This window comes from Poromitra crassiceps, assembly GCF_964638095.1.
Source record: "Poromitra crassiceps genome assembly, chromosome: 6".
NCBI lineage: Eukaryota > Metazoa > Chordata > Actinopteri > Beryciformes > Melamphaidae > Poromitra > Poromitra crassiceps.
The window spans coordinates 40,924,863-40,943,874 of NC_139627.1; the positions used below are offsets into that span (position 1 = coordinate 40,924,863).

At 41.2% G+C, this 19,012-nt stretch overlaps 1 protein-coding gene across 5 annotated transcripts in view; it reads left to right on the plus strand.

Annotated features, from left to right (window-relative positions):
• LOC310778983 (uncharacterized protein) overlaps positions 1 to 19,012 on the plus strand; it is a 42,516-nt gene that overhangs the window by 14,611 nt on the left and 8,893 nt on the right. For 4 of the 5 annotated variants that reach the window (XM_083639461.1, XM_083639463.1, XM_083639462.1 and 1 more), the window contains exons 2-10: positions 755 to 1,087; positions 3,322 to 3,603; positions 5,002 to 5,109; positions 6,006 to 6,083; positions 6,369 to 6,443; positions 6,552 to 6,665; positions 15,796 to 15,861; positions 15,998 to 16,111; positions 16,322 to 16,686. In XM_083639461.1, the coding sequence (XP_083495587.1) occupies positions 805 to 1,087; positions 3,322 to 3,603; positions 5,002 to 5,109; positions 6,006 to 6,083; positions 6,369 to 6,443; positions 6,552 to 6,665; positions 15,796 to 15,861; positions 15,998 to 16,111; positions 16,322 to 16,686 (1,485 nt within the window). In that variant the 5' untranslated portion in view covers positions 755 to 804. The remainder of the gene's footprint in view (positions 1 to 754; positions 1,088 to 3,321; positions 3,604 to 5,001; positions 5,110 to 6,005; positions 6,084 to 6,368; positions 6,444 to 6,551; positions 6,666 to 15,795; positions 15,862 to 15,997; positions 16,112 to 16,321; positions 16,687 to 19,012) is intronic. The other variant, XM_083639460.1, reaches the window with a different exon arrangement.

Genomic DNA, 19,012 nt, shown 5'->3' on the forward strand with positions numbered 1-19,012 from the left:
CAATGAAACAGTAAACAACTGGGAATTTAATAATGATAAATAACTAGAAATACAAAAACACAATAGAACAAATAGTTAAGAAAAAATATCAAATATACACAACATGCTGTCTATAACTTAAAAAAAAAAATCGGCAATATCGGCGCACCATATCGGCCGATACGATATATCGGTAATCGGCCAATATCAGCCGATAATATCGGCGAACCGATATATCGGTCGGGCTCTAATGTACAGTACATGTTGCGACTCACCACGCTATGAAATAATAATCCAAAATTATGAGAAACTGTAATTTACAAATACATAGCCGGAACTATACTTTCCAAACATGGCTACCTGGCACAGTGATTGCACACAGCGCCTCAAAAGCACCATGGCAACTAACATTACTTCTGTCAACAAAACAAAAAGGACTGATGATTGCACACAGCGCCTGCGCCTCAGTCAACGCATGTCTGCCCTGCTAATGTTATCTCTCACCTTTTTCAGTTTGCATCCCTGTGTCAGTCCCAGCAGAATGTTCTCCTCTTGTGATCACAATTTAGAATGCCACCTCTTTCTCCATATTTCTGCCCTGGTGGCCTGTAAAAAATTGTATCATTTCTGGGGGTGTTTTCATACTAATCATGAGCCCAAAATGTAAATTCAGATTTTTTTTTTACCTGCACCATGTTCTTGAATTCTTTAACACATGTGCCACATGTGTTTTGGAGATAATTAACCTGTTCACCTTCTCTGTCTCTGTGTCCAGTTGCAGGGGAACATCGGTGTACAGGGAAACCAGAATACAGACGCAAGGGGATGGAGGCCAAATTGACCCCAAACCTAGCCCTCAATGGAAAACCTGTACATATTCTGTGGAAATATAACAATAACAAAGTGATACAGTTTAATCTTGACAAAGGGCAGGTCTACTACGGCACCTATTTAAAAAACAACAGGTCCTTTGTCCTGAACCAGACTAGTGCAGAGCTCACCATCAAAAACCTCACTCTCAATGACAGCGGATGCTATACGTTGGAAGTAATCATGAACAACATAAACAAAAACCTTCAGTATTCAGGTCATATTGTGAAGGTCATAGGTGAGTCTGTCTTCTTGAACATATAGATTAAATAGATCAATATAGATCAATAAATGAATGAAGGGGAAAAACAGATCAAGATTAATAACATCGACCGCAAATTAGCCAAATTATTCAACATTGGGTTTGTTTGGTATCCTCAGGGGCACTTTACACGAGGACGGTTTCCTATGGAAATGGGGAATTATTTTATCGTTAGTGCCTCCCGTTAAGACGGCGACGGCGAATTCGCGCTTAGAAAACGACACATTTTGGAACCACCCTCCAGAGTGAAATTGTTTAGAGACGCTTCCCGCTGAGTGGGGCTGAGGGCTCCATGTAATCGCTTTGGAACGGCACATTTCAGAAACTCTGACGTGACACGCGACACACGCGATTACGCCATAGCCGTGCGCGAGTTGACCAACAAATAAAACGTCAGTATGAATGAATTTTGGCAACATTCAGAATTAAGCTACACTGTGGCCAACTTCAGTTACATGTTCAGAACGTTACTGCTGCGAGGAGCTGATGGCTGTACCCGCTCGGCATTTAACGTTAGTTACAAAAGCACATCGACAGTGTTTTCTCACTGCCAGTAGCAGTAGGGGCTTGACAGATCACAGTCAGTCATGCAGTAAGCGTCCTTGTATGGGCAAAGAATAAGGTGATCACACTGCCACCTAGCGACCTGGCATGTACATTATGGCGTTTTAAAAATTCAACAGCGCTCATGTAAACAGGGAGAAGGTGTGAAGGAAAAGGTGTGAAGGAAACGCTATTGTGTCGTTTCTTTCAGAAACTGTCCTCGTGTAAAGGGCCCCTCAGACTGACATTCATGGTTTGACTGAGTGGTTACAACAATTACCTATTTTAAAGTTAGTTTAAAGTTAGTTTAAAGTGCTGAGCAGGTTCAACCACATCAAGAGGACACACCCTTGTGCCTCTTACAAAAGATAATACTCAACCACTCATAACATGGCATACCTGTAACACTTCCTGTCTTGTTTTCTATAGTGGAAAACCTTGGGGTCATGAGAGAGCTGTTAGAACGTATGTGGGGGAGCTTTTGTTCCCAGTCCCTTGTTTAGAAGGGTTATGCTGGGCAGATTTAGCAAATCCCATCAGGAAAACAGATCATGTCCAGTTTAGATATCTGTTTATAAAACCTGGTTATAAAATGGATAGTTCCGGTCCTTGATTCTGATTGGCTGAGCCACATTCAAAGCCCTTGTAACTCTATAAACACACACCTGTGACCGCATCATTACTGCGCCAAACAGCCTCTGTGTGTTGCTGCGACTGAAGGACGACATTGCTCTGCGGAAGAATGATTGTTATCAATATTGCATTTTTGTTGTTGTTGATGTGTTTATTTTATGAAACCTTGCCAGGTAGGCTATATAGTAACTGTTTTATAAAAGCAAAGGAAAAGTGGCTTATTGATTTATTTGCCATCAGTGTGCATGTTTGTGCACGACTTCTTGTTAGGGCTCATTTGAAAAAGACGGCTCCATTACTGGCTAAACAAAAGTTAAACTGAACAACAGCCAACCAAATGTGGAATCCACATCATCAAGAGCAATAATATTTAAGGTCTCATTAAGGGTAAACGCTGCTACCAGAGTAAGAAAAAAAAATACTTTTTATATCCAACCACCACATGGTATGCAGGACATGATCTTGTCATGGCAGCATCTGTCTGGCTGTGTATAAACACATTCTTTGTAACATAACTCAACTCATTGAGATTTCTATCTTGAGCTGGATGATCTGATTCAAGCCCAGACATGTGACAGTCAGAGTCAGGTAAGGTTACTCTGCCACACAGTGTGTGTGCCGGGGTTGGGACCATTCATTAATTGAGAATGATGAAGAAAAACTTCTGGAGTCACAGATTAGTCTTACTTGATCATATACTGTATTTAGGAATTAAAGGATATTTAAGGGATTTGCCTTCCACTCAACCATGTAGTTATCCACGTGGAGATTTCAGTGGCAAATTATTTTTCTCTGCATTTATGTTAGTTAAAATAGGTTGATATTCTGGCCCTGGGCCAGATCTGACTGGTCATGATATGACTTGATCTAGCCCCTATCGGGCTCTCGCTGATTGGTCCTAGCCCGTCCGTGTTTGCTGGGATGTGATCTGTGGTAAGACCTATAGAAAATTACAAATTCCAATTCTTCAGTTGAATTGGAATTGACCTCGACCCTGGTTATTCGTTCTGATTTGTCTGGTGTGTAATTTGCAGAGGAAGTGGCTGCACCCTCCATATCCTGTGTGATGATTAACGACACCAGTGGCTCTAACGCGTCTGTCCAGGCGAGGCTGCTGTGCTCTGCAGAGTCCAGAGGTCCTCCAGACTTGATGAAGTGGTCTTGGAAGCCTGAGGAGCAGCAGCCTGTCCCTGAGTACAACAATAGCTTAACAATATCTCTGCGGGGCAAACATGACGATGCAGTGTACACTTGTAGCGTGAGCAACCCTGTGAGTGCAAAAAGCACCACATTCACTGCACACGCTTGCTACCCAGGTAAGATTTTATTAATGCATTTGCTGTCTGTTGTATAGATTTGTCTTCACCCCCAATTCCCCCTGCTGTCCCAGTCGTTGCTCCACCCTCTCTGCCGATTTGGGAAGGCCTTAGATGAGCACATGCTTCTTCCCATACTGTACGTCATACGCTTCTTTTCACTTGACAGCGAGGTGTTTCATCAGCAGGATGTAGTGCAAGGAAGGATCACACTATTCTCCCCCAGTTCCCCTCCCCCCGAACAAGCCCCCTGAGTGACCAGAGGCGCTATTGCAGCGACCACAGGACTCATACCCCACCGGCTTCCCACCCACAGACACGGCCTGTAGTAGGAACTTCTAAGTTCTAACCAAGCCGGAAGTACCACTACCGGGAATTGAACCCGGGTCTTCGCGGTGGTAGGCGAGTGCTTTTTTACCTCTACACTACCCAGACGCCCAGATTTGTCATTTAAGGAAAAAAGAAATCAACCAGAAACAAACTCACACAGGCTTTTCCTATCCTATTTCCATACATATTTGTGGAAAAAGCAAAAATGTGGCAGAAGGAAGCTCAGCAGGCCAAAAGTGAATCAGAAAAGAGAAAAAAGCTTCTTGGATACTTAGAGACATTTTAATTACGAAGTAAAGTACTGTACATGTCTATTGCAATAGTTAAACAAACAATGTACATCTTCAAGAATAGACAGGAACATAAAACGCAACCCGTGTTTCAACCTCTCTGGTCTTCGTCAGGCTGTAGGACTGAATGTGGACTGCCACACCTGTATAAAAGGCATTCAAAATGTATTTCGAACAGTTAAAAAAACAATAATATTAAAACAATACATAAAAAAAGACAAAAGCATCTGAGTAAAACAAACGAAAAATACACAAACTCTGTTGAGAAATAATAATCACTGCTCGAAAAGGGGCAGGAAGAAGCCAAGCTTTCCGGGTCCTACCCCCAGATGTACATCGTTTTTGTTTAACTGCAGTAGACATGTACTTTACTCCATAAGTATTTGTGAACATGAATAACTCTTCCAGAGAACCAGTCTCTACTCTTGGCATGTCATCGAGAAACAACACATTGCACTAAACAAAATTCTTTAAACCCAGTGGAGCTTTTCCTTCCTGTAGTAACATTAACGAAACACAAAACAAAACACAGAAAAGTGCTTACCGTATGTCTGCTTATATTCCTGATATTATTTGATGATATTGTGCATAGAGCCTAGATAACTCTTGCTTGTAGCTTCCAGATGGACTACAAGAGCATTGATGTTCAACAATGACTAAAATGTCTAATATAATTACGCTATATGCATTTTGCTTTAAAGTGTAGCTGCCTAATGCAGGTCTACTCTTGCCAACCACTGCTGTGGTTTGACTTTATCTTTGTTGTGTTTCTTTGCAGATAACGCCTGGTCTACAGAACAGATTGTAGGCCTAGTTGTAGGCCTAGTCCTCTGTTTAGCCATAGCTGTGGGCAGCATCTACTATTGCAAGAGGAAACAAAGGAAAGGTACAGTCAAAACGTTTTTCAAAACAACACATTCATACTGAAGTTGATCACAAAATGTATTATTGGTGTACTGGACAAAAAAAGAGAATTTTCAGATGTGAGTTTTCCAGCAACTGAGCAGAAGTAAAGTACCGTAAATTCCGGACTATAAGCCGCACCTTTTTTCCCGTTTTTTGGCCTTTTTTGGCCCCTGCGGCTTATATAACGGTGCAGCTTATCTATGGATTTTTTCAAAAAAAAAAAAAAAATCTCTCTTTTTTAGCACTCTTTCTAACTATAAATCCTATATACCGTAACTATAATAAGTTTTAATTTCCTCTCTTGCCCTCTTTTCACCACACTGTATGACACTGTATGACACTGTGTGCACTGTAAAAAACAACACAGGTGGTGTTGTGTTATGTTGTTTTGTTGAAATGTTAATAAATGGGAGCTTCCTCAAACAGCCATCTCTTTCCCGACAATCCCCTCTGTGCATGAACCCTTACATATGGTAATTAAACATTAAAACACAAAAAAAAAAAAAAAAAAACATTAAAACACCCGCGGCTTATAGTCCGGTGCGGCTTATATAAGAAAAAAATAGTCAACTTTGCAGGTGCGGCTTATACACCGGTGCGGCTTATAGTCCGGAATTTACGGTAGCCCATACATGTACATTCAATAATGTCCATGTATTCTCAGAGCTATTTTCAACATTTTAGTTGTTTTTAAAAGGCTCATATGATCATAGGTGGAGCGTGATCTGTAAAGGAACAGTGTTCATGGTCATTTAGGCATGCAGACGCAAGGTTTTCCAGGATACCAACCATTTGCAAAGAAAAGTACCGGTAGTTGTTTTTTAATTGAGCATGGCTTGCTGTAAGCATTGACCCTCGTCTGACTCTTGGCTCCAGCAGAGAAAGAAAGAGGAACTGATGTGGAAAAACAATCAGCAGTGGCACAGCAGTCAATCACCGATGACAAAACAAACAGTAGGCTACATGCTTGTTTGTTTGTATGTATGTTTGTTTTTCATGTTAAGAATCATTTAGTTTTCCTATCGCTTGAATTGTTGGTCAGCCTCAGGATTCAGAGGTTTGGTGTGTTGAATTGTTTATATCATATCCATTACTCCTGCTTACATTTTTGTTTTAAGAGTATTTTTCTGCATATCTGTGCAGAGTGAGAAGAAAGCTGATTATAAGCCTGATTTGCGCCCGTTATGCGTTGGTCGATGGAGAAACCCTGTTTAATTCCTGTCTTTTCTCATTCTACAGAAAATAAAGGCTCACTGGATGGCAAGACTGCAGCGAAACAAGAACCAATAACCGTGATACCAATAACGCCGCCAGGTGCATACTGATATTATTATTATTATTATTATTATTATTATAACTGATATGCAGTATAAAGGGTGCAGCAGTTTCATTTTACTTGTCATGACTGTTCATTCTTTACAGGGAATGTGGAAGATAAGAGAAAACTATTCAATGCAATGTCACCTGGCTCAGAGACAACACCAGCTCAATTCAAACTAAACACTCGCTCTGCAAAGCCAGCAGACACACAGCCAGGTCAGTTTTCTCTCTCTCTCTCCAGTAGATGATCAATTAGTGTGTGTGTGTGTGTGTGTGTGTGTGTGTGTGTGTGTGTGTGTGTGTGTGTGTGTGTGTGTGTGTGTGTGTGTGTGTGTGCGTGCGTCTCGTGTGTGTGACAACAAAACGCAACCACCAAATGTCTTAGTTTTGGACATTAAACTGTATTTGTAAACTGTGTGTTCAAAGCAGGATGAGAGGCTGTAATTATAGTTTGTGAAAGTGTGTGATAGGGTAAAGCAGTGGTTCTCAACTGGTGTAGCCTCAGGACCCACTATTTTCCTTGTCATGAAGTCGCGACCCAAATTTCAGATTTTTTTTTAAACCACTCAAATTTATTGCACAAAAAATAGCGCATTAATTTAATACACAATGCCTTCATGCACTGTTATAAACCTCAAATGAACAAAAAAGTGCAACAGAAGTGCAACTATGGCTAAAAACCAATTGAAATAAGGCAGACTTGAATTACAGGCAAGTCAAACTGGTCATGCTCAGAAAGTCTTATTTGAACTGTATGAAATATGAAATAAAAGGCAGACTTATCTTGAATTACATGCCTATATGTTTTTAAACAAGTTAATAATAATAATAATAATAATAATAATAATAATAATAATAATAATCATGCTAATCCAGTTTCAATAGTCTGAATTTAACTAATATGAAATAAAAAGGCAGACTTTTCTTGAATCACAGGCAGGCTATATGCTTTTTAGTTAAACTGGTCATAACTTTTAATTAAACTGGGGCCATGCTAATCCAGTTTCAATCATCTGAATTGAACTAAAATTAAATATGAAATGAAAAGGCAGACTTCTCTTGAATTACAGGCAGAGCATATGCTTCAGCTTGTTAAAGTAAAACTGGTCAGGCTAATCCAGTTTCAATAATCTGAATTTAACTCAAATGAAATATGATTATTTATTTATTTTCTTTTTTTTTTTTGGGCCAATGTCCGCGACCCAATCAAAACGGCCCCGCGACCCACCTTTGGGTCACGACCCACCAGTTGAGAAACGCTGGGGTAAAGGACATTGAATTGAGGGGAGCACAGTCTTCAGTTTGCCCAGCAAAGAAAAAGCCAGAAGACACAGACAGTTAAATTTTGTTTATCTCTCACTGTAGATAACTTCACACCAATGAAACCCATAAAAAGTAATAGAGATAACTAGATAGATAGATTGATAGATTGATTGATTGATAGATTGATAGATTGATTGATTGATTGATTGATTGATTGATTGATAGATAGATAGATTGATTGATTGATTGATTCACATTTAAGTAGGCTACTGTATTGCTGGTATTGCATTAAACGTGTTAAAAAGGAACCACAAAATTTCTTATTTTTGGACAGTTCAGAACCTGTGTTGAAAGCAGGAGGAGGCGCTATAGTTGATTCACTTCGTTTATTTTGACGCTGTCAGAAGCAAATTCATTAGATGGAGATCTTTATTGGACTGTTCCACTCAAGTCTTCGATGGACAACGTCAGATTCAGAATAACTTCAAACTACCTGATTGAATGAGTTCTCCACTTTCAGCACTCTTAAAGTCAAACTGAAAAAGATAAATGTGTTGTTGTTGTTTTTAGATCACATCACAGTACACCTATTTAACAATGTATGCAAAAAAAAACATTCTTTGGTTTTTCAATTTTTTCCACATCAAAAGTTAATTCATCAAAAGTTAATTCATCAAGAGTTCATTCATAATGACATGTTGCAATACAACAACGAGAACAAATATTTAGCTGTCACTTCTTATCAATTTAACGTTAAGTCCTTTGCTAAGGTTAGCCGATAAACACACAACACATGCAGGCAGGCAGGCAGGCAGGCAGGCAGGCAGACACACACACACACACACACACACACACGCACACACACACACACACAAGTTGTATACAGTTTGCTGACGTCAGGTAGGTAGTACTAATCAAATGACCCCCGTTCAACCTATAATATGACATGACAGCTGCCAATCAATCTTAATGGCTATGAGAAGATTCTGAGCAGGCAACATGGTTGCCTATGCCTATGGACAGACTTTTCTAGCTGGCCAATAAGTATAACATACAAAATAAAATGAACGGTAATGTCTTCATACATCTGTAATAAACATTGTGTTTTGATTAAGCATTGTAATAGAAAAATAGCTGAAATGCCTTGTTGATCCATCAATAACGAGATGCCCGTTTAAAATGTATATAGGAGGATATTATTCCACAAGTAAACATCTGTGCACAGAGTCTCCCTGACAGTCCTGAAACGTTTTTGTCAAAAGAGCCACGAGTTCTCTTCTTCACACTCTCATATAGTGATAGTAGGGTGCCCTCCCCACCCTGATCTCTGCTGTGAAATTCCATTAGCTCATACAAGTTCTAGTATATTTCCACAGTTAGCTTGAGTCCTTTATAAGAGACAATACAACCTTGGTCTACTCACACAAGACAAAATACATGTTATCTCCCTTCAGGAATGTCTCTGCATGGTGGAGCAGAGTCCATCTTAGAAGAAGCAATCAATCAATACTTTTACTATAACAGCATCTATTCAAATGTTGAATGTTTAGAGTAGCTATATAAGGGCTTAGACCATTATGTTGGAAATATGATGGCCATCCCCATGCCATACAGTACATCCCCTGAATGCCCTAGGTCTCTAGTTTGTGGTTGTAAAGTTTCATGAGGCTGTGATTATCTTAGAGGTCACAATAGGTAATTTTATACAGTGAGGTCAAGTTTCAACTACAATGAAATGGCTACTATGGGGACTAACATCATCACACAGGAATACAACTGGGCTGATTGAATCCACAAGAGTCTCAGCTTTCCAGTCATACCCAATTTATGCAATTCCAAGATTGTTTAGGGGCCCCAGTATGGGGAAATATTCAAATACTGTAGAATAGAACAGGCAAAGACAACACATTTATAGTCCATGCAAAAAACTGCATGTTTATTACAAAAAATAAGATAAAAAAATACATGGTATTAGCCTAACGTGGGCTTGTCTGTAAAGGGGAGACTTGTGAGTACCCATAGAACCCATTCTCATTGAGATATCTTGAGGTGAGAGGTCAGAGGACAAGGTGGGGTGCCGTGTCCAAAAAGACAAACAGTGCAAAAAGTAGACAGGGACACGCAGGTCAGAGGACCCCTTTGAAAATGGCCAATGATGCCTGTTTTTCCCTCGCTAAAAGTTTGCTTAAAGGCCCATTCCGTCGGATCTGGCGAGAAATAAATGTGCACAAAGTGTTTTTTATTGGCAATGAGTGAATGTGCCTTGACGTAACTTAAAAATGGCGACCAGGGGCGTTTCTCTCCGACCAGCCGTTCAGAAGATACATGGAAATACCGCAGTTTCGAAGGGGTGAGCATTTCCCGCCACAGCTAGAGGATGTGACGTCTGCGCGTTCACGAGCCTGCCTCTTGTCCTAGACGGCTAACAGGAAATGGCTGAAGTAGCTTTTAACGTTACGTTCGTTGCTAGCTGCTAGCAAAAGGAAACAACAACACAGACTCCAGAATAAGTCCACACTAAATAAATATTTATCTAATGAAGCCCGTCTGGCCAGACAGCAGCAATGTGACCGACATCGGGGGGAAACTAGAGTCAGGACTGTGTTTTCGGTTCATGAAGGGAACTTGCTGCTTGTAGCTACTGTAATGTGGTTTTGACCAGATAACGTTAGTTGCTTGCTAATGGATTTTCAAGATTCAAGATTTTTATTGTCACTCCGTAGTACAAGTATCTGACCACCTGGTTAGAAACTCTGCTAACATTACCGTCTTGTGTGAAGTAATGCAACCCTAACGTTACTACCATTATGCTTATGGTCATGGAAGTCAAGTCAAGTCAAGTCAAGTTTATTTGTATAGCACATTTCATACAGAGAGGCAATTCAAAGTGCTTCACATAAAATGGTTGACAGGAAAAGAAAAGAAGAGAATAAAATGGACATTTAAAAGCATCACAACAAAACTTTAAAAAAGAGTATAAAAAGTGCATTAAGCAACAGGCGCAGCAGTTGCAGAAAGAGCTAAAAACTTATAGAGGACTCATTGGGTTTGCATAGTAGCTGTCAGCAGAGCCAGATTAACACCCCCAGGGGCCCCGGGGCACTGAATCTCACAGGGGCCCCCCTACCCATCGTCCGGATGTTTGGATGTTTTTTCGCCATATTTAGAGGAATATCTCATTTTAAATTAACATTAGTATTATACTGTTGTGTTATTATTCCGTTTCTGAGATTCAGTTTCTCACTCACTCATAGGCGATTCTAGGCTTTGCAAAGAGGTAGCACCAGCAGGATAAAGATATTAGTCTGACTGGGGGGTTACAAAGAAATTTTGTACATTTTAAAGTAAAATGCATGAATCTGATGCACTCTGAGAGCAAAAGGAAGAGGCTAATCTTCACATTAATATCCTCTTCACTGTGCTGTGCCTTTACAATGATGAAAAAATAATTGACATTACATTTCCAATACAAAACAGCAGAGGGTGCCGCAGCACCACAAGCACCCCCACTTCCCACGCCCCTGGTCACCACTTGCCCACAGGCATCCAATGAGACTAAATCATCAGACTTAATCTTCTTGGAAACACATTTTATTTTGTCCTGATTGGTCTTAGATTTGTGTCATTGTTCTGTGGAGCCCAACATGAGCCCGACAAAAAAAAAAAAAAAAAAAAAAAAGGGCCCCTTCACCCCGAGGGCCCCGGGGCACCTGCCCCGGTTGCCCTATGGTTAATCCGGCCTTGGCTGTCAGCAGTTAAAAGCGACGGTAAACGTAAAAGTCTTTAGTCTATTTTTAAAAGTAAGTAAGGTTGGGGCAGATCTGAGGTCTTCAGGCAATTTGTTCCAGCTAGCAGAAGCATAGTGGGTAAATGCAGCCTTCCCATGATTTGATTTGATCCTAGGGACAGTTAACTCATTCACCGCCAATGACGTCTTTGACGTGTTATCAGCAATGGCCTTCCCCGCCAAGGACGTGTTTGACGTGTTTTTGTTTTTATTGGTGCAGCGCCTGCAGCAAACACTTGCCCAGCCTGTCACACAGACACAGGTCCCTGCCTTCAAAGGGTAGCCGACAGCACGCGATCAAACACATACCGCAGCTGTTGTTTTGAAATCTAGCAAGAGGAAAAGCAGAGAACGGGTAACGCTTCCTTGTGCAGACAGGAGAAACGCAATTGAAACGCCCTCGGCACGAGCTGGAGTCGCCTTCCTCTGTGCCAGCCAGGAGAAAACGGGAGAAAGTAATCAAGAGATGTGTTTGATCATCGGAGGAATGAGGAAATGATCGATCAGTTTGCGAGGGCGGTGAGGACGTGTTGAATAGCCGAGGGGAAAACGGGAACGATCAAATAGCAGAGTTGATAGGGAGACGGGTGTACCAGAACAAATCAAAAATAAACACAGGAACAGCTAGGCAGCAGCGGGCAGAAGGCACTCACAGCAGCCCGCTGTCCTTCTCAAGAGCTCTTCAGTTATGAAATCGCTGGGCTGCGTGCCCTCCAGTGTTGCTCCTGGCCAATCCCAGCGCCACAGGGCGTGGTTATTGCTTATCCTATGTTGGGTTAGAAATCTAAAAGGGGGATCGTGTGTGTGTGTGTGTGTGTGTGTGTGTGTGTGTGTGTGTGTGTGTGTGTCTGTCTGTCTGTCTGTCTGTCTGTCTGTCTGTCTGTCGGTCTGTCTGTCTGTCTGTCTGTCTGTCTGTCTGTCTGTCTGTCTGCACACTCACACCGAGTAAACTGTATTGTTGAATGTAAAAAAAAGCACTTTATGTGTGTATATATATATATATATATATTTTTTTTTTGTCATTTGTGTCCTAACGAATAATATTTACATGTCTGATGTCAATACAGTTCAAAATAAAAGAATTGAGAGTGAGTTATGCCTGAGATTGTGCCCTTTTACAAAAATGCTTTTTTCTCCCTTTTCTCTTCCCAGACAGGCTTTTTTGATGAACATGGGGTGTATAAAAAGGGTTATAAGTAGAGTACAGAACATGCTAAAAGCTAACTTTCTTTTTGGGGGTGAAAGTAGAGACTTAGATCTTCATTTCGAGGTATTGGACATCACTGTAGTCCTAGTACAGAATTTACTGTGGGTCTTGAAAGATGACCAAACATTATGGAAATACTTGGCCTGTGCCAAAAATGCCAGTCAGATATTGGCAGTGAATGAGTTAATAAGCTGGACCCTGTTGACCTAAGAGTTCTAGACGGTTCGTAGCATGGGAGCAATTCAGCTATGTATTTTGGGCCTAGGCCATTAAGTGATTTATAGACTAATAACAGTATTTTAAAATCTATTCTATGACACACTGGCATGGCAACCAGTGTAAGGACTTAAGAACTGGAGTGATATGATCAGCTTTCTTAGTCTTCGTTAGAACTCTAGCAGCAGCATTCTGAATGAGTTGAAGTTGCCTAAGTTCTTTTTTGGAGAGACCAGAAAAAAGGCTATTGCAATAGTCTAACCTACTATAAATGAAGGCGTGAATTCGTTTTTCTAGATCCTGTCTGGACATGTATCCCCTAATTCTTGCTATATTTTTAAGATGATAAAAAGCTGATTTTCTAATTGACTTAATGTGGGAGTTAAAGTTGAGATCGTAATCAATAATACCGCCAAGATTTTTGACTTGATCCTTAGGCTTCAGGGATAGAGACTCAAGGCGTACAGTGATTTTAAGCCTTTGTTCTTTGGGGCCAAAGACGATCACCTCTGTTTTGTCTTTGTTTAGCTGTAGGAAATTCTGGCACATCCAGTTATTTATTTGATCAATGCACTGGCACAATGATTCTGGGGGCATAGTCAGCTGAGGAAAGAGTTATATACAACTGAGTGTCGTCTGCATAGTTATGATAGGCTACTTTGTTTTTTTGCATAATTAGGCCTAGAGGGAGCATATAAAGGTTGAAGAGAACGGGCCCCATAATGGATCCTTGAGGCACCCCACAAGTCATCCTAGTTAGGTCAGATGTGTAATTGCCAATGGAGACAAAGTACTTCCTGTCTTGAAGATAGGACTTGAACCACTGGAGGACCGTACCCGATAGCCCAACCCAGTTTTCCAGTCTGTCCAATAAAATTGAGTGGTCAACAGTGTCAAATGCAGCGCTAAGATCCAGTAGCACTAGAATCAAATTTTTGCCTGAGTCTGTGTTCATTCTGATGTCATTTATGACTTTAGTAAGCGCGGTTTCTGTGCTGTGGAGTTTATCTAGGAGATCATTTGAGGTTAGGAATCTATTGAGTTGTAGGTAAACAACCTTTTCAATTATTTTGGCTATAAAGGGGAGATTAGATATTGGTCTGTAGTTACTGATTACCGATGCATCAAGGCTACGCTTTTTTAGTAGGGGTTTAATAACTGCAGTTTTCAGGGACTCAGGAAAAGTGCCGGTCAAAAGGGAGCTATTAACTATTTGCAATAGGTCCGACGACAGACAGTTATAAACGCTTTAAAAAAAGCTTGTTGGAAGGGTATCGAGACAGCACGAAGATGATTTAAGGCCTTGCACAGTTTCCTCTAAGATTTCGTGGTCGATAACGCTGAACTGGGACAAATTTATCGAACTAGGGATCTGCGGGTAGGATGATGTCACAGCATTTCTTGGTGTGGAGCCACTAATAGCCTGCCTGATATTAATAATTTTATCCGTAAAAAAGGCAGCAAACTCATTACATTTGACAGTAGAGAGGAATCCTCTCTACTGGATGGAACATTATTGTTTGACTGCAGTTAGCTGCGGTGGTGAGTCTGCCTATTATAACCATAACGTTAGCTTGATGCTATACGTGGCTAACTAATAGATTTAGCTATATTTATAGAAATTACCACCAGCCCCACTAATAACGTTACTGTCTTGTGTTGATAATGAATCTAACAGTCGGAAATATGCCTAACGTTAGCCTACTGTCTGTTATGCTTACGGTAGGCTACATTGTTTGACTGTTCAGTTTGGTCAAGACGTACCGGGGGAGAAGGCTCTGACTGCAGTTAGCTGCAGTGGGACTGCACATAGTAACGTTAGCTTGATGCTAATCGCGGCTAACTAATATTAATTTACATTTATAGAAATTACCACCGAGCTCCACTAATAACGTTACCGTCTTGTGTGGATAATGAATGTAACAGTCGTAAATATGCCTAACGTTACTGTTATGCTTATGAAACATTGTTTGATTGTTCAGTTTGGTCAACTCCAGGCATTACATGGTACCGTACATACAGGGGAAGCAGGGTAGTTCCTGGCTCACGGTAACGTGAATATCCTATCCATTCCCCCGCAGCCAATGTAAGCCAAAACACGGCCAAACATGCCACAATAACGTCCAATAATTCATCCAGAATCCTTCCTGGGCATCTCGAGGCTGATCTGACCGATAAATTGTCCAGGTTGCCGTTTTCAAGTGACTTTTATGAGTTAACGTTACAAAGCAAACAACACCTCTGCTGTTGCCAGGCAACTGCTTGTGCGCGTGCGAGTATGGTGCCCGCGCGTCAGCTCGTTCACACACTGCCTGCCGGCGTCAGTAACAGTGACAATTGACGGAATGGGCCTTTAACTTTGGAGCGTTTTTTTTTTTTTTTTTTTTTTTTTATACCATTATTCATACAGGGGGAGTCTCACAGAGAGCAATGCTCTCTTTTTCAGGAGTGCCCTGTTCACATTCACACCTGGAAGCTGACCAGTACAACCACAGTCTGATCTGCTGGCCACTGATCAGCTCCACTGGAGCGGTTGGGGTTAGGGGCCTTGCTCAAGGGCACCTCAGTGGTGATAATGAGGGAGGGGCAAGCGCTGCCTTTTCACTTTCCCCACACAGATTTATCCTGCCAGTCCCGGAGATTGAACCGACGACCTTCCGTCACAAGCTCGCTTCTCCAACCATTGGGCCACCACTGCCCACCACTATTTACCTTCCTGACAATTTAGTATGTGATGCTTGGTAGCAATGGATGGCTTAGGTCTTCTACTTTCCTCTAGCTTTAAACATGAACCCGCTACAGCCTCTGAAAGACAATCAGCCGTTGAACCATGGAGAAACCCTGTTTACTTCCTGTCTTTTCTCATTCTACAGAAAATAAAGGGTCACTGGATGGCAAGACTGCAGCGAAACAAGATGAAGACCCAATAATGCCGCCAGGTGCATACTGATAATAATAATAATAATAATAATAATAATAATAATAGTTATTATTATTATTATTATTATAACTGATATGCAGTATAAAGGGTGCAGCAGTTTCATTTTATTTGTCATGACTGTTCATTCTTTACAGGGAATGTGGAAGATAAGAGAAAACTATTCAATGCAATGTCTCCTGGCTCAGAGACAACACCAGCTCAATTCAAACCAAACACTCGCTCTGCAAAGCCAGCAGACACACAGCCAGGTCAGTTTTCTCTCTCTCTCTCTTAGATGATCAATTAATCGTGTGTGTGTGTGTGTGTGTGTGTGTGTGTGTGTGTGTGTGTGTGTGTGTGTGTGTGTGTGTGTGTGTGTGTGTGTGCGTGCATGCGTGCGTGCGTGCGTGCGTGCGTGTGACATGTCAACGATTTCTTAGTTTTGGACATTTGACTGTACTAGGCATTCTATGTTTCAGCATCAGAGGACAAGTCAGTTGAAGACCAGGAAAAACAGCCTCTTCTCCTGTTCCAGGACAACGCCAGCGAACACAAAGAAGGTGCAGACTCAGACCAGCCTGCAGTGACACCTACAGAGGAAGACCTCCCACAAGCAAGAGGAAGAAATGAAACAGCCTCAGTTGGTGAAGCAGAGGGATCTAGTGAGGAGAAAGAGTCAGATCTGCAGTCTTCCTCCACTCCTGAACAGCCTGCTTTGAAAGTGACGTCCCCTGAGCCAGATCCAAACTCATCACAGGAGGAAGCAAACGCTCAACCAGAATCTAACCAGCCAGAAATGGACACTCAACGTGAAAAGGAAGCAGACACAGGAAGTGACTTGGGAGTGAGTGAGGTGTCAAATCTGCCTCCCCTTAGCAAAAAGAAGTTTATACAAGTATACAATTAGTATACTTTAGTATACTTCTTTTAAACTTAAAATGAGAGAGTATACTTTCAGTTTACTTTTTATATACTTATCAAATTATATACTTAAAGAATTTACTTAAAGGAGAATTTCGGTTTTTTACACCACGGTCCTCATTTCCAGCTTAAAATATGATGTTTTACTCACCCAAATACGTTTGGTTTCATTCGGATTCCCACAGAAGATTTTGAGCTCGGAGTAGCATCCTCAAACAGGCTATAACGGGAGCAAACGGGGCAAGGTGCATGCGCTCTGTAAATAACATATTTTCTGTCACATCGCGATTCATTATGGTTGTTAATATAATTATGAGAACATGAAATAGCCTCCGAGTGCTCTGTTTGCTGTCCGGGTGCCCCGGATGTGCTTCAGAAGAAGCAGTGAGAAGTGCTTCTGTTTGGTTACAGAAGAAGAAGAGAAACCACAGAAGAAGAACATAGCTCTGTAAGCCCATCTGGGGCAGGTCAGAGAGTTGACTCGCTCTCTGTTGTGTTCCTGTTAGCTTAGCAGCCTAGCTTGGCATATATCTGATGTCAAGATTATGGACGTTTCAATTCCATTACCGCTCGTGTGGAATCAGGCCACATATCGACAACAACAAACAGCAGCGGGAGATGTTATCTATGTGATGGACACCCGGACAGCAAACAGAGCGGGCTGTCGGCACTCGGCAGCAGAGGATGGCTAGTCAGATAGCTATTTCATGTTCTCATAATTATATTAACAACCATAATGAACCGCGATGTGACAGAAAATGTGTTATTTACAGAGCGCATGCACCTTGTCCCGTTTGCTCCCGTTATAGCCTGTTTGAGGATGCTACTCCGAGCTCAAAATCTTCTGTGGGCATCCGAATGAAGCCAAACGTATTTGGGTGAGTAAAACATCATATTTTAAGCTGGAAATGAGGACCGTGGTGTAAAAAAACGAAATTCTCCTTTAAAGTCGAGCTGAACCCAAAAATGACTTTTCTTTTCTTTTAGTTCAAATACCTGGGTATGCAGTGCACCTATTTAATAATGTATGCAAACAAAATCACAACAATCTAATTTCTTTAGCTTTTCACACTTTTTCACATCAAAAGTTCATTTTTCAAGATTTCATTGATAACAGTAATGTACAGTTTGCTGACGTCACCTAGTACTATCAAATTTCTACCCCATTTCAACCAATCATATCACGACATGCAGCTGTCAATCAAATCTTCATTTCAGGATAATTTTCTCTTCCAAATGAAGTCGAAAATGGCGCCTATACGGCAACCATTTTAGGGCATCCTCGTCCGTCAGAGTATAGGCTATCGTTCCTCAGTCTAAGCGTTGTCAGTTGTCATGTCTCCTATAGTAAACCGTCGAGTGTGCTCTGAAACACCTTCAGTCCTCACACGAAAACGTTGTCATTCCTCCTGCCTCACTTATCACTCAAACTAGCTGTCAGGCATCACTCCTCATGTCTCACACAAAAACGTTGTCGATCCTCCTGCAGACTAGCTGTCAGTCACCACTCAAACTAGCTGTCAGGCATTACTCCTCACGTCTCACACAAAAACGTTGTCGATCCTCCTGCAGACTAGCTGTCAGGCATCACTCAAACTAGCTGTCAGGCATGTTAATTCTATTGGGTCTCATAGATTACTACTTTAATCTATTGTAAATATAAAAAAACGTGCGCTTTTATTTTGAAAGGCAAAATCATTCAACCGGAAAATCATTCAACCGCCATGCAAAATTTCAGCCCAATCCGAAATGGGCTGTGGGCATGAGGTGTTTTCCAGGTCGTTTCCAGGATTTTCCAGGTGATTCCAGGACTTTCCAACCTGCTCATGACCTTCCCCAGATCATAACCCACCTCCATGCAAATTCTCAGCCCAATCCGACCTGTGGTGTTAGAATAGAGACAGATACACATAGTGGTATGGTCAACATGCTCCATTTCACTCAGCTGAACGGATAGCCAACCGGATAAGACACAAGACATCCTGCCGAATCTCGCATGCTCGCATGGTCATACTTTTTCCTTACACTTACTGTAAAGTATACTACTAGTATACTTACTTAGTATACTACTAGCATACTGAATTGGGCCAATTTATTGCCAATTTAGTGTCAAGAAGTATTAGGCAAGTACACTTGGAGTATACTACTAGTATATTGATATTAGTATACTTGGTGCATAAAGTGTACTTGCATATAAAGTACACTTGGTCTTTACTTAACACATTCACTGCCAGCCATTTTTTTTTTTT